Below are 13,698 nucleotides of genomic sequence, written 5' to 3' on the forward strand. Positions count from 1 at the left end.
AAGGAAAAATGAAGTATTGGTTGCAATATCCCGTTGTGTTACATTGATAGTTTCATACACAATGCATTAATATGAATCTTTCTAACAAGATTCATTGAAGTGGGTTAAATTATACCCAAAATTTTATCAAGATTCATTGAAGTGGGTTAAATTATACCCAAAATTTTATCAATTTTATTTAAAATGTTAAACTTTGAATGAAAACTAATATAATAAGTTGGTCAACTATTAACTTGATAATTACAAATTACAAACTCGAGTATATGTTTTTTTTACGATGCATAAATTAATTAAAGAAATAGATAATGTGATAAGTATAAAAGTCAACAGAATTGAGCTCTTCCCAGTCACAATTTTTAGAAGAGGAAAAATGGCAAAAATGAAATGGATAAAAATAAAATAAAAATAGAAAAACGTGACCAATCTGCCAAGTAGGCATGATGAGGATGTTGTGTACCTTCACACTTCAGAGTCACATCTACAGCACACCATATCTCTTCCATGAAATGACCAAAATTTGCGTTTCATCTTCTGCGTTTTCTTCCCAGTCACAATTTTATATACTTGTGGCGCCTTGTCGACCTCTTCTTTATCCCTGTTTTGAACCCGTAGGAGAAAACCCCACCATTAAAATAAACTACAAAACGAACAAGAATATCAAGCCTCGAAATTCTGCCCACTAGTGTTTGCTTACATTTGGTTCATGTTTTTCATTATTTTCGGATTCTCAGATTACCACCCAGTAAAGTTGCCAAGGTTCTTGGAAGTAAACTATGTTGGATTTGGTTGCCTACTCTCATGGTCCCAAGGTAAAGCTGCCATTGATTTAAAGCTCTGAAATTTGTGGGCTTTTCTTTTAATTTGTTTACTAAGCTGACATTTGGGGAATGTTAAAGATAAAATGGGAAGAAATGAACTCAGAATTGTTTCTGGCATTCCACAATCTGGTTAATGGAAGTCATAGTTGTGTTCTGTTCATAAAGAGTTTTACTTCAAGCTTTGTTATTTCAGTTACCTTCAATTCAAGACATTGATGGAATTACATACCCTTATTGCACTTGTGGTTCAAATTGAGCTTCTTATGAGCTGACCCTCAGGGCAGACATCCTAGGATAGTCTGCAAAAGTGTTGTTTTCATGTTTTGTGCTGTGGATTAGGCTTGAATTGAACAGTACTTCTTTTATTGTCATGACAGCTGAAACTGCAATAAGCTTTGTTTTATTGTGCATTTTAGTATGTACAATAATGTCTTTGTAATGGATGCAATATACTCTCCAAAAATGAAGTTGTTGCAGTTAAAATATGATCAACAAACAGTTTGCTGCCTTAATGGTTTTTTTAAAACATTGTTATGGATTCCCAAAACATACATATCACAAACAACCTAGTCTTATGGTTGGAGACAGTAATGTTCTGGATATAATTAAATGTTTAATTTTGTTCCAGGGATGTGTTGTTACTCAAGCAAGCACACTTTCGGCTAGTTTTCCTGCACCTCGTTTTTGTCGGCATTATTCAAAATCCTTGTTTTGTTATAATAGAGTGCAACATTTATCACCACTCTCTGTGTATCAGAAGACTACCCATTCTTTTATAACAAATGATGGATGCAAAACCACACCTACTTTCAATGGGAAAAGATTTTTCTTCTTCAAGAATGTGCCATCTCAAAGGTACAGACTTCAAATGTACTCATCAGTTGATGTTGCAGCTGCTGTTGATGTCATCAATGACCTAGGGATGGATACTTTGACATTCTTAGCCGTGACTGTATTAGTTGTTCCTGCCTTCAAAACTATCAGAGCCAGTCCTGTGAGTTGATTTCACTTTTGGATTTTATTCCTGTTTACTGAACTCTATAATATGAAAGATTGTATTCATCTAACTGTTTCAGATACTTGGCTTCTTCTTTGCGGGAGTAGTGCTCAATCAGTTTGGCCTCATCAGAAATCTCATGGATGTTAAAGTGCTGTCTGAATGGGGAATTCTCTTTTTGGTAAGTTTGATTATTGAAGTTCAAACTTGCTTTTCCCTCTTGTTGCAACTAGTTTTCTGCCTAGCCTTGCAACAAAACATGATTCTATCATTCTTTGTGAGCTGATGTTGTAGGTAGCCTCTCTGTATAGTAGTAATGTCTGCACCTTCTTTAGTTACTATTTCTTGTGACACTTACTAATTAATTGTGGTTTATTTACTGTATATCATATGTCCCAGTTCCATAAGGAAATGGTTTGCCCAAAATATTGGACATTCAATAATACCTTGAAGATGTGTTAATTTGCAGCTGTTTGAGATGGGTTTGGAGCTTTCACTTGCACGCTTGAAAGCTCTAGCGAAGTTTGCATTTGGGATGGGATTGACTCAGGTATCCTATTTAACACCTTCTCAACATTCTTCTACTTGAATAGGCTTTAAAATACATGTGAAAGAAATAATATCCGCTTGTCTTGGAATCTGTCTACTCATGCTGCTGGCTCAAGAATCAAGATGTTAAACTCATTGGCTCAAGAATCAATACTGTTAGATGAGTTCTATGTTGAGAATATTTCTCAAGTAATGCATGGCCTAATTTCGTTGTGTTGTGTTAATGAAGGTTTTATTGTCAACTCTTGCCTTCTCTGCGTTTGAACTTCCACCTAATGCTGCCATTGGGACCAGGATTTTGGAATTTCTCTTTCACTCGAGACCTGATCTGGTTAGCAACTTTCTTTATGCAGCACTTTCGTCTCTCCTCTCCCTCTTTTTGATTGTATATATGCATCTCTGGTTTTGATCATAAGAGCTTCTATGGATAATTTTATTCCTCACTCCTTGGCCGAAGCTCTTAAAAAAGTTGTTTTAGGCAGTGGTTAACACCTTGATGGGTGAAAAACACATGATAATACACACCCATACAAATATTTGTCACTGCTTCATTTGTGACTTATCCTGCACTGTAGGTCAACATCAGAAGCGTTGATGAGGCTGTTGTAATTGGTGCTGCTCTGTCATTGTCTTCTTCAGCTTTTGTTCTGCAGGTTTGGACCTTAAATGACTTGAATATGGCTATCCAGATCTTTGGTTTTTAAGGGCTGTAAATAGTGAACCAAAAAAAAAAAAAAAATCTTTCTGTAAATCATCAAATATTGTAGAGTTTATATGAGATAAGCTCTAGATATCTGCTCATCATGTGCTTACTTAAGCATTTTTATAGATTCTTGCAGAGAGGGGTGAGCTTCCAACTAGATTTGGATCAGCTACTTTAGGGATACTTCTACTTCAGGTGCCGTTTTCAGTTTACAACCAATACAACCTCACCTCCCCCCACCCCCCCTAAAAATAAAATAAAAAAAAAACTGAAACACCAATAGTACATTTTTATTTCTCCTTACAAATTAACTTAGATTTTAAGTTAATATTTTCTGATTGCTCCTGCTAAACATTTTCAGGACATAGCTGTTGTACCTCTACTGGTAGTGCTACCAGTGCTAGAGAGTCAGGTAAGCTTTAAATGTTCCGAACATAAAGTAATTGCAGCATAATCAGTGCTGAACCAAATCATCCTTGCACATCACATTGATGAATCGTTATGATGTATTGAAGCTTCATTCTTGTTAGTTATGCTGCTAGACTTAACTCTTTTCTTTTCATGTTAAATAAAACTACAGATTATCTCTTGTATTGATAGTGGGTCATACTATTATTTTATTATTAGCAATTTAGCATCATTGTTTTTAGTTGTTTTGAAATGCTGAGTGCAGAATTTGGTTCAAGAAAGCATTTGGCCAATGCTTGCTCAAGAAAGTTTGAAGGCTTTAGGGGGACTTGGTTTGCTCTCTCTCAGTGGAAAATACATTTTGAGGCGAGTTTTCGAGGTGCTAAAGAAAGTTGGAAACACATTTCCTGTTTTTTTCATTAAACAAAGCAATAAAGGTTTCTTTATGTTTTGATGAAAAAAATGCTTTATCTTAGGTTGTTGCAGAAGCTAGAAGTACAGAAGCATTTGTTGCCCTTTGCCTTTTGACAGTTGCTGGAACATCACTTTTAACCCAACAGTTAGGCTTCAGTGATACGGTTAGAAATTATTTCTGGAATTAGTGGATGCAATGAATATGACAGTGTTAATGAGATACTTTTATTTGTCCTAACATGCAGCTTGGAGCATTCCTGGCCGGGGCTCTCTTAGCAGAAACAAACTTTCGCACTCAGATCGAAGCTGATATAAGGCCATTTAGAGGATTACTTCTTGGGCTATTTTTTGTTACTACAGGAACTTCTATTGATACGCAGGTAATTTTGCAATTTTCACCTTAAAAAAAGGTCATACCATTTTCCCTTCTCCAAGTACAATATTGTTATTTTTTTCAGCAGAAAGTACTCTTGATGGGAAATAACATGATTATTTACTTATCAAAAATAAATAAATAAAAGAGGAGATAAAGTCCTCTTAGACATGTTCTGCAGTAAGGATACTAAATGAGTAAAAGAGGTCAAAATGTACCTATTCAGGAAAAAAACCATATTTACTTTGACTAAGCTCAAAAAGACGAGTCTTCTCTGATAAAATGGTTATCTTTGCAGCTTCTTCTCCGGGAATGGCCAAATGTTCTTTCACTCCTTGCCGGTCTGATTGTTATCAAGACACTTATTATAACAGCAATAGGCCCCCGTGTTGGACTTACCCTACAAGAGAGCATTAGGATTGGGTTCCTTCTCTCCCAGGGTGGTGAATTTGGATTTGTCGTCTTTTCATTAGCAAACAGGTTTCTTGTGCTTCTATATTCTATGATTGGCGCATATATTATGTATTCATATTTTTAGCTTCATATTGATGCTTGCTTTCTCTTCACTTGGAGGCTTGGAGTGCTACCACTTGAGTTGAACAAACTTCTTATAATTGTTGTTGTGCTGTCCATGGCTCTGACTCCCTTACTCAATGAAATTGGACGAAAAGCTGCTAGTCTTATTGATGATACCACTGATGATGGGGACGTAAGTCTCTTTTTCTTAAGCTAAACAAAATATGAACTATGAAGATTTTTGATTTATTTTTAATTCTTGAATGTGATGATTATCTCAGAAAGCAGCTCAAAAGGTTGACTTCAATGCTAGTGAACCAATTGTTATTGTTGGATTTGGGCAAATGGGTCAGGTACTGAATTCATTTTATTAATTACCGTTGCAAGATCTTTATGGGTCTTCATTCTCAACGTTTTCAGCCATTGCCATACAGGTTCTTGCCAATTTCTTATCTGCTCCACTAGCTTCAGGACTAGATGGGGATGGTGCAGGATGCCCTTACGTTGCTTTTGATCTAGACCCTTCTGTTGTGAAGGTACACGCAATAATTGATAGATTAGCTCTTGCTCATTCTTTGCTTCTCTTCTTGATGATCACAAAGGGTATCCAAAGCAGGCGTGTTAAAGTTTTTTAGTATCGCTTGAACAGACTTCTAGAAAACTTGGTTTTCCTGTTCTCTATGGTGATGGATCCCGTCCAACAGTTCTACAATCTGCTGGTATAACGTCCCCAAAAGCTGTCATGGTCATGTATGCAGGGAAAGAAAAGACGCTTGAGGCTGTTCAAAGGATTCGGCTTGCCTTCCCTGCGGTATTATATCTGTTGAACCTGTAGAAATCTTCTTTTAAGAATCACACAGCCATTTGCACCAATTACTCATTGTAATTGATTTTGTAGATTCCAATATATGCTCGAGCTAAGGATGTAAAGCATTTATTAACTCTGAAGAAAGCGGGTGCAACAGATGCTATTCTTGAAAGTGCAGAGGTAATCTAATCCTTCCTCTTGTGATTTGTCTTATGAATAAATAAACATTATTATGACAATCCATATATCCCCTTGCAGACAAGTTTACAGCTTGGCTCCAAATTGTTGAAAGGGCTTGGCGTAATGTCTGATGATGTATCTTTTCTGAGCCAACTGGTCCGAGATTCTATGGAGCTACAAGCCCAAGAAGCACTTGGTAAAACTGATGACCAAGATAAAGTTATGAAGCCATTGCAGGTATTAATACATAGACATAGATACCATTGGAATTATGGTTGCCGCCTAGCTGTATGAGGATTGATGTTTGGGTTTATCGCTAAATTGTACTAACTGTGGGAACAATCTTTCGATTAGGTAAGAGTAGGGGACTTGGTTATGGCAAAAGAACCAACCCCTGATGAAGATGAAATATGGAGTATGGACCAGATAGATGGAAACGATGAAAGTTTTGCCTTCACAGATACCGATCAGTTGACTCATGATGGTGAAAGCCATTTTGAAGATGTAGAAGATGAAAGTGTGCTGTACAGTGACATTGATGCCAACAATGGTTTTCCTGTCAACAAAGAAAACATCGAGAAAAGTGATACAGATGTAGTCTCGCAAGGACAGTAGATAGAGAGCCCTTTCGTGCTGCTAAAGTTCTCAGCTTTGACATACTAACCCCAAAACAAACTTGGCGTATATAATGCCTAATAGGTCATTTGTCATTAGTTCACATCTCATTGTATATTCAATTTTGTGATAGGGCATGCCCCATACAAACATGCATATCTGATGATGAAACATTTTTAGATTGCAGAATTAGAGAGCTTTGCTGAGCTATACTCTGTACAGAATACGATCTTGTGTCAAATTCCAACGGTGGTGATTGCAGAACATTTTGTTCCTACACAAATCCCCTTTGTAGTTTGTAATGTACTAATTTTCTTGAGAGTCAAGGCATTTGCATGACCTGATCTCCAAAAATACCCAGAGGGGTTGTTTTCCAGCAATTTCCCAGGAAGATGCTGCAGTTCTTGGATTGCATTAATCACAAGACTTGAGAGTGAAGAAATGTTTTCCAGAGACTTCAAGATCTTTGGGTGGCAGTCATGAAGCTCCAAATGAAAAATGGATGTAAAAACTGGTGTACTGATCAGATTAGGACCACTGACAACTAAGGTTTGCAGGACTCTGAAAGACATCCCTGCTTTATTGTTTCTTGTTTGAAAGACATTTCCTATGATTGTTTGTCATGTATTGACAAGAGTAAGCATCTTGGGGGAACTCTAGTCAAGTTCGTTATACTGTTGACTTGGTAATCACAAGATTACAATTTCGACTGTCAGCAAGATTTCCTTCTTTCATACTAGTTAAGTCCTATGATCTCAATAACCTTTGTGCCAATTTAATAGTACTTTGTAAATAATCAACTATACTCTTTTCCCAAAAAGGTTGAATTCTCAATCTCAAAGGCCTTCACACTCTAGTCTGATAGAAGATTTGGGATGATGTAAATCACGGTGACTCAATGACTTAACAGATGTGATCAAATGCTGATGCACATAAGGTATCTGCCCACTTTAAATATAGTCTCACAATCGCTGCAGATGTTCGAATTTTAATATCTTTTCCTAAATATTGCATTTATTAAGTTAAGCCTTTATTGACAAAAATCAAGTATGCTCTTTAGTATAATACGGAGTATTTAATATTCACTTTCTAATTTTTTTTTTTAAATAGCATAATAATAAAATTGTTTTTTTTATTTTATTTTATTTTATTTTTTTAATTCACGTTCGTTTTCTATGGGATAAGGTCTAACACGGCACGTTGGCAACTCCTACATGAAGTTGAAGAAAATAATAAATACTCCGTATATGAAGGGCTTAAACTAATATTATGGGTGAGTTAGAAGAATGCCCGTAGACGAATCAAAAGTGGAAATCAGGCTAAGTCCAACTATAGCTCTGTCTAGGCCTGGAGTCATCAGAATTCAGATATGGCTTTAGCTCCAACACCTTCGTTACTAGCTCCCCAACCTTCCTGGTTCACTCCCAAAAGGTATTTATTTTATGTATTTTTCTCACTGATGCTAAGGAATTTAATGAAATTGAGAAAAGCTTCTAGATTTTTGCAATCTTGAGTCTATTTGGCTAAATGGGGTTTACTGATTTTACTCGTAAGGTCTGTTACTGAGGCTAATTTTGATCAGCTATGCTGATTTTCTCGGGCTGTAACCATGGGATTTGCTGATTCCTTGAAAGGAGTGATCTTTACTCAAAGACTCGCGAAAGCTTCTGACTTGGGAGACATATTTGATTTTGGTTCTGAATTTTCTTGTTTGATTCTTCGGATTGATCTATTTACAATACACTTGAAGATTTTTTGTTCTTGACGATAGTCCTCAGGGCAGTGAAAAATCATTCTCCCTGCCCCCTTGGGAAGTTTGGGTGGGTGGGTGTGGGGTGGGGACTGGTGCCGTGGTGGTTATGGTTTATGTAGTTTGAATTCATGAAAGTGTACACCTGCAAGTTGCATCTTGCTGGTAAGGTTGGGAACTGACTATTTAATTGGAATGGGAAACTTAGTTGCTTCACTGTTATCCTTGCTTATATATTGGTTCTGATGGTTCTGTTACTAATGGTTTAGGTTGCTTGCAATTTTCTGCTTAATCAACTTACTAAATTATGTGGACCGTGGAGCTATAGCAAGCAATGGTGTCAATGGGAGCCCTAGAAGTTGTAGTGATAGTGGTACATGTTCATCTGGCAGTGGAATTCAGTATGTATGCTTTAAAAATGTTGCAACTTTTGAGTACTATTCCAGCTACATTCTCTTGTCATCAAGTGCTTGCTTAACACTTCAATGACCAAATTTACATGTTTCTATAAACTCTATGGTTTATGCCATCACAGAGTTGTCATCCCTTATAACCTCACACTAACTCTCAATCTTCTGTATGTAAACAGGGGCGATTTTAACTTGAACAATTTTCAGGATGGTGTCATATCATCTGCTTTCATGGTTGGGCTACTTGTGGCATCTCCAATATTTGCATCCTTGGCGAAAAGGTGATAAATGCCATTGTTTTTTCAACCATGAGACCAATAGACTTAGAATTCTTTAAGCAGACATTATTTTATATCTCTTTTAGAGAAGTAATGAAATGTTTTTAAAAAATTTGAAAAGTCAAAGATAATGCATTGTGATGTTAATAGTAATATACTTGTTGATGAAAGATTATTCATAATGAAAGTAATTACTTTCTTACATGTGAATATCGTGCTTGTGAACCTTGCAGTGTAAATCCATTTAGGCTTATTGGAGTTGGACTGACAGTCTGGACCTTGGCAACTGCCGGTTGTGGATTTTCGTTTAACTTCTGGTCAATTACAATATTCAGGATGTAAGTTAGAGTAACTCCCCCATTCCCCCACCCCTTCTCTTCCCCTTCTAATTGTTATGGGGTTTTCTTGTCGTCCTGCTTCCTTACTTTCCTTTCTTTCCTCCTAAATCAGGTTTGTAGGTGTTGGTGAAGCTTCTTTTATTAGTCTTGCCGCTCCATTCATTGATGATAATGCCCCAGTTGAGCAGGTTTGGCTCTTGTTTCTTTTCAGATATGTAACTCACTTTTGCTAGTGGGTGCAAACTTCTAAGAATAGCAGACATGACATTTTCTTTTGTATAAGAGTAGAAATTTTGCCCAGATTGGTCTTGTTTAGTTTTACTCTAAAATAGTGTTTAGATGGGTCTTCATTTAGCCAGATCTTTTTCTTTAATGTTATAGCTGAAATTTTCCCCTTATCAGAAAACAGCATGGCTGGGAATATTCTACATGTGCATTCCATCTGGGATTGCAGTTGGCTATGTCTATGGTGGATTGGTACGTATGCTATTTGCTGTTACTGAGTTTAAAGTTCTTTTGGAAAATATCTGTCTAATCGATTTGGTTCTAGAAGCTGCGTGCATAGTGTGCCTATGTTTGGATTGTGATTGCATTAAATCACATCTACTTTTCTATTCCCTTTAAAAAAAATCATTTCGCCTTTTTTTTTTTTTAATAATATAAGTATCTTCTTGAACCGCTATAACTGACAACTGTCACTCTCTTCTCATAGGTTGGATCTTATCTTACTTGGCATTGGGCATTTTGGATTGAAGCTTTATTGATGCTTCCTTTTGCTATTCTAGGTTTTGTAATGAAACCGTTGCAATTAAAAGGTGCATTTAGGTACATTTTGCTCTGACCGTGCTAGCATTTTCCGCCTATTTCTTACAATTAGTTTTGCAGGGTTCTCTCACGCTGGACCAGAAATGTCATTGATTTCTGTGGAGACTGCTTGCTTAGGAGATGAAGGTACGGCAAATCAATATTGATGTGCATGAGAATATGTTGGTCTGATAGGTGATATCAAACAATTGTCTAAACGCAAGTGGGGTTTTGCTAAGCATTTATTGCACTATACCCGATCTTTCTTCCTCTGTCCCATAGTACTCTCCCTTTCTATTTTGGGGCACCTTGTAAAATTGTCGTCAATTGAGTTAACTTTCTCGATATTTCTTCTCTTTACAATTATATATAATTTGTAAGTTAAACTAGAATATCCGTAAGGCCAAACCAGTTTATTGAAATCAAAGTGGATATATATATTATGTAGCTGTTACGGTGGAATTTGATTTAGAATTTTGTATCAAATGCAGTTACTTCGATTGGTAAAGATGGTTCCATTGAAGCCTCCAAAGCTTCCAGGTAATGAATTTTCCTAACCTTATGGAAGTATGGAACGTCTTCATGATTGAAGAAAGCTGCACAACCGCTACCTTTATGTCTAAAAATATTATTTAAGTTGAAAGCCATTGAGGCATTGACTATATCTCACAAAGGCATGTACGTTCTTTACTTCTCTACACCCATTTATGATTTATATTGATTTTTTTTAATTGTAGGTCAAGAGGTGCTGTGTATAATTCGGATCATCTCATGAGAGTTTTGCAAGATATGAAATCTCTTTTGGTTGAAAGGGTTTATGTTGTGAATGTGCTAGGTACGTTTTTCACCCTTGTCTTGACTCCTCTCTAGATGTGATACAAAACCCCCTCTCATATGGAAAAACCAATATGGCCAGCACTTTTGCCCCTTAATTGGGCCAGCCTGGTGCGAGCGGGGATTAGTCTGAGTCTGGTACAGGCTTAAAGGTGCCTCCTATAGTTAGGGCCTACTCAAGACATCTCATGGTCTAACCAAAAAAAAAAAGTTAATTCAAAATCTTGTGTTACAATAGAAATTCTCAAAGTTACCATGCTTAGTTCTATTTTTTTTTTTCTCTGTGAATTGCCTTTGCAGGATATATAGCGTATAATTTTGTAATAGGTGCATACTCTTATTGGGGACCAAAGGCTGGTTACAGCATATATCATATGGTAAGTTGTTGGACCGTTGGATGTAGTAGATAAGTTTTCAAATTTCAAGGTAGGAAAGCCACATTTTAATGTTTCGGATAAGACCTCTTCCATCTCTGAATTGTGGAAGAAATGTATAACGCCTCTTTCTGTCTTTATATTCATATTTTCATATATATACTGATATAGACGATTTAAGCTAATGCACTAAACTAAAGTCCTACTAAGTTGCATCCATTAGGCTACATAAATCTTATGTTCTCTGTATATTTGACTGTGTTTTTATCTACTAGTTGCTTTTCCGTTTGCAAAATAAAAAGGCAAGGAAAGAAATAGTTTCTCCGTAATTGATTTCTCATTTGGGTTTATTGCAGAGCAATGCAGATTTGCTCTTTGGAGGAGTTACAATTGTATGTGGAATATTTGGATCACTAGCCGGTGGCTATGTTTTGGATCTCATGAATTCTACACTAACTAATGCTTTCAAGGTAGATTCTCTTGCCATTGACCCCTTTTTTGTATCATTCTGAAGTTCTTTAGTTTTTTTCTTAATCCTACTTCAATTATTAATAAAACACTGGGATATGTCCAAAACTACATACTAATATTGGGTATATCTACCTGAAATCTGAAGTTTATCATATCCTCGTACAAGGGCAACTAACTTCTTTTGTTTTGTTGGATAACTATAAACATCAAACTGATGAAGTAGTGCTCTATTGCAGCTTCTGTCTGTTGCAACATTTTTCGGGGCGATATTTTGCTTTGCTGCCTTTTGCTTTAAAAGCCTATATGCTTTTATAGTTCTGTTTGCGATTGGAGAACTGCTCGTGTTTGCCACTCAGGTAAAACTTTTACATGTGCCTGTCATCATTTTCAAATCTTGCAATTTTGGCTTTTGTTGTTTAGTTTTGAGTATGATTAACATACATCTCACCCATTTCAGGGTCCCGTAAATTATGTCTGTCTACATAGCGTCAAGCCAAGTTTGAGACCATTATCCATGGCTATATCTACTGTCTCGATTCACATATTTGGAGACGTTCCTTCATCTCCTCTTGTCGGGGTTCTCCAGGTTCGTGATATATTCACGGGGACATATATATTCACGGGGTTCTTGATAAAGTGTGATACTATGTGATCATTACTATTTTCTGCAGGATCATATAAACGACTGGAGAATCAGCGCTTTGATCTTGACGTCTGTTCTGTTTCTGGCATCCGGAATATGGTTCATAGGTTAGTGCTGCAGTTCAGAATCCATTCTTTGATGAAAAAAAACAGCTTGAAATCATGATTTGATCTGCAAAACAGACTATTTCCGCTGTTATAATCGAAAATTGTTTTTTTTGCAGGGATCTTTCTTCACAGTGTTGACAGATTCAATGAAGATAGTGAGCATTCAATCCCCATACCTGATAGATCAAGCACAACACCACTCCTTGAGGAAAATAGTGTATCATCTGCATAGCCATATCTGCATTGCAGGAAGAACAGACAAGCAAACATGCTTTCAATGTTTATCACGTGTAAATACTGTTATTTTAGTGTTGTATTTGTTGATTATAGTGAGAACTGAGAAGAAGCTTACAAGATTCAAGCTATGGTTTCAACAGAAATACAACTTCCATTCATTTCATTGAGAAAAATAGTTCTACTGTGTATGTACATCTATGTATTATCAATAGGAAAATACTATGTGTACTCCCACTTTATACTCCCAACTTGTATTCCACACATGAAATCTTAATATAGACATTTGTATTGTGATCCACATGAAAAAATAGCTTTATCATATCACGGAATATAATTGAAGGACTGAGATTTGGGAGTACATGTAGTAGAACTTTGATCAATATGCAATTTATTTGCTCTTTTTTGGCTCACGAAAGTGTATATTGACTAAATCGCGCCTTCTCTAGTCTGTCTTGTGATCCTAATCGACAAAAAATTACAAAGAGATAAATTAGTTTAAATTGTCCACAGATTGGTTCAAACCAAAAAAGTTAATATGTCACTATTAAAAACTTGTAATAATCTTATTATTGTTAAATCATAGTTTTGATCAACTTAGTTGAAGTTGATCTCTAATTTACTACTTGTTTCATTATGTGAGTTTTACAAAAAGTATCTATATCAAGTATCTATATGTGAGCCTTCAAACATTTGTTAAAGAGTTAATTAGTCCCTCCAACTTTTTAAAGGTGCAATTACATCCATAAACAATGCATTTTGATGCAATGAAGCCCAAATACAGGTAATGACTTGTTATCATGGGTCATTGAAGATCCGGCTATTTTTCAGCGTATTTTCTGACAAAAAAGTGATTGACGGTCGCCGGTCACAGACTCCGGTAACCACCTTCTCCGGCGAGAAGGTGACCACAGTGGTCACCGGAGTCCGTGAATGGCGACCGTTCGACGGTCTTCAGTCACTTTTTTGTTTGAAAATACGTTGAAAAAATGACCGGATCTTCAATGACCTATGATAACAGGTCATTTACTTGTATTTAGGTTTCATTGCATCAAAATAAATTGTTTATGGGTG

At 36.3% G+C, this 13,698-nt stretch overlaps 2 protein-coding genes across 4 annotated transcripts; both read left to right on the top strand.

Moving 5' to 3' along the window:
- The first annotated feature begins 450 nt into the window (after positions 1–450).
- On the top strand, positions 451–6,697 carry LOC109165827 (K(+) efflux antiporter 3, chloroplastic). Of its 3 annotated transcripts, XR_002051589.1 has the most exons (20): positions 451–809; positions 1,447–1,812; positions 1,895–1,996; positions 2,285–2,365; positions 2,594–2,695; positions 2,940–3,017; positions 3,194–3,262; positions 3,429–3,479; positions 3,741–3,854; positions 3,952–4,053; positions 4,135–4,269; positions 4,561–4,742; positions 4,836–4,971; positions 5,060–5,131; positions 5,213–5,314; positions 5,428–5,589; positions 5,677–5,766; positions 5,845–6,003; positions 6,121–6,465; positions 6,562–6,697. XR_002051589.1 is itself a non-coding variant. In XM_019314773.1 (19 exons), the coding sequence occupies exons 1-19, from the start codon at positions 774–776 to the stop codon at positions 6,379–6,381; spliced, it is 2,400 nt and encodes a 799-aa protein (XP_019170318.1). In that variant the 5' UTR covers positions 451–773; the 3' UTR covers positions 6,382–6,697. The 3 variants fall into 3 exon arrangements, 2 of the variants coding, with proteins under 2 accessions (XP_019170318.1, XP_019170319.1); XM_019314773.1 differs by having other exon boundaries at positions 6,121–6,697; XM_019314774.1 differs by lacking the exon at positions 2,940–3,017 and having other exon boundaries at positions 6,121–6,697.
- A 936-nt stretch (positions 6,698–7,633) lies between these two features.
- On the top strand, positions 7,634–12,925 carry LOC109165796 (probable sphingolipid transporter spinster homolog 2). Its single transcript, XM_019314732.1, has 16 exons — positions 7,634–7,812; positions 8,401–8,532; positions 8,721–8,822; positions 9,053–9,157; positions 9,270–9,345; positions 9,560–9,634; positions 9,870–9,972; positions 10,043–10,108; positions 10,453–10,501; positions 10,699–10,796; positions 11,096–11,172; positions 11,526–11,639; positions 11,877–11,996; positions 12,098–12,226; positions 12,312–12,390; positions 12,507–12,925. The coding sequence occupies exons 1-16, from the start codon at positions 7,751–7,753 to the stop codon at positions 12,620–12,622; spliced, it is 1,503 nt and encodes a 500-aa protein (XP_019170277.1). The 5' UTR covers positions 7,634–7,750; the 3' UTR covers positions 12,623–12,925.
- Positions 12,926–13,698: the final 773 nt, after the last annotated feature.

This window comes from Ipomoea nil, unplaced genomic scaffold (assembly GCF_001879475.1).
Source record: "Ipomoea nil cultivar Tokyo-kokei standard unplaced genomic scaffold, Asagao_1.1 scaffold3069, whole genome shotgun sequence".
Classification (NCBI taxonomy): domain Eukaryota; kingdom Viridiplantae; phylum Streptophyta; class Magnoliopsida; order Solanales; family Convolvulaceae; genus Ipomoea; species Ipomoea nil.

Coding starts and splice junctions, on each gene's coding strand:
- LOC109165827 (XM_019314773.1), top strand. CDS start 774: ATGTTGGATTTGGTTGCCTACTCTCATGGTCCCAAG. Junction 3,480..3,740: donor TACCAGTGCTAGAGAGTCAG/GTAAGCTTTAAA, acceptor TGCTGAGTGCAG/AATTTGGTTCAAGAAAGCAT. Junction 5,132..5,212: donor GATTTGGGCAAATGGGTCAG/GTACTGAATTCA, acceptor ATTGCCATACAG/GTTCTTGCCAATTTCTTATC.
- LOC109165796 (XM_019314732.1), top strand. CDS start 7,751: ATGGCTTTAGCTCCAACACCTTCGTTACTAGCTCCCCAACCTTCCTGG. Junction 8,533..8,720: donor TCATCTGGCAGTGGAATTCA/GTATGTATGCTT, acceptor GTATGTAAACAG/GGGCGATTTTAACTTGAACA. Junction 9,635..9,869: donor GCTATGTCTATGGTGGATTG/GTACGTATGCTA, acceptor CTCTTCTCATAG/GTTGGATCTTATCTTACTTG.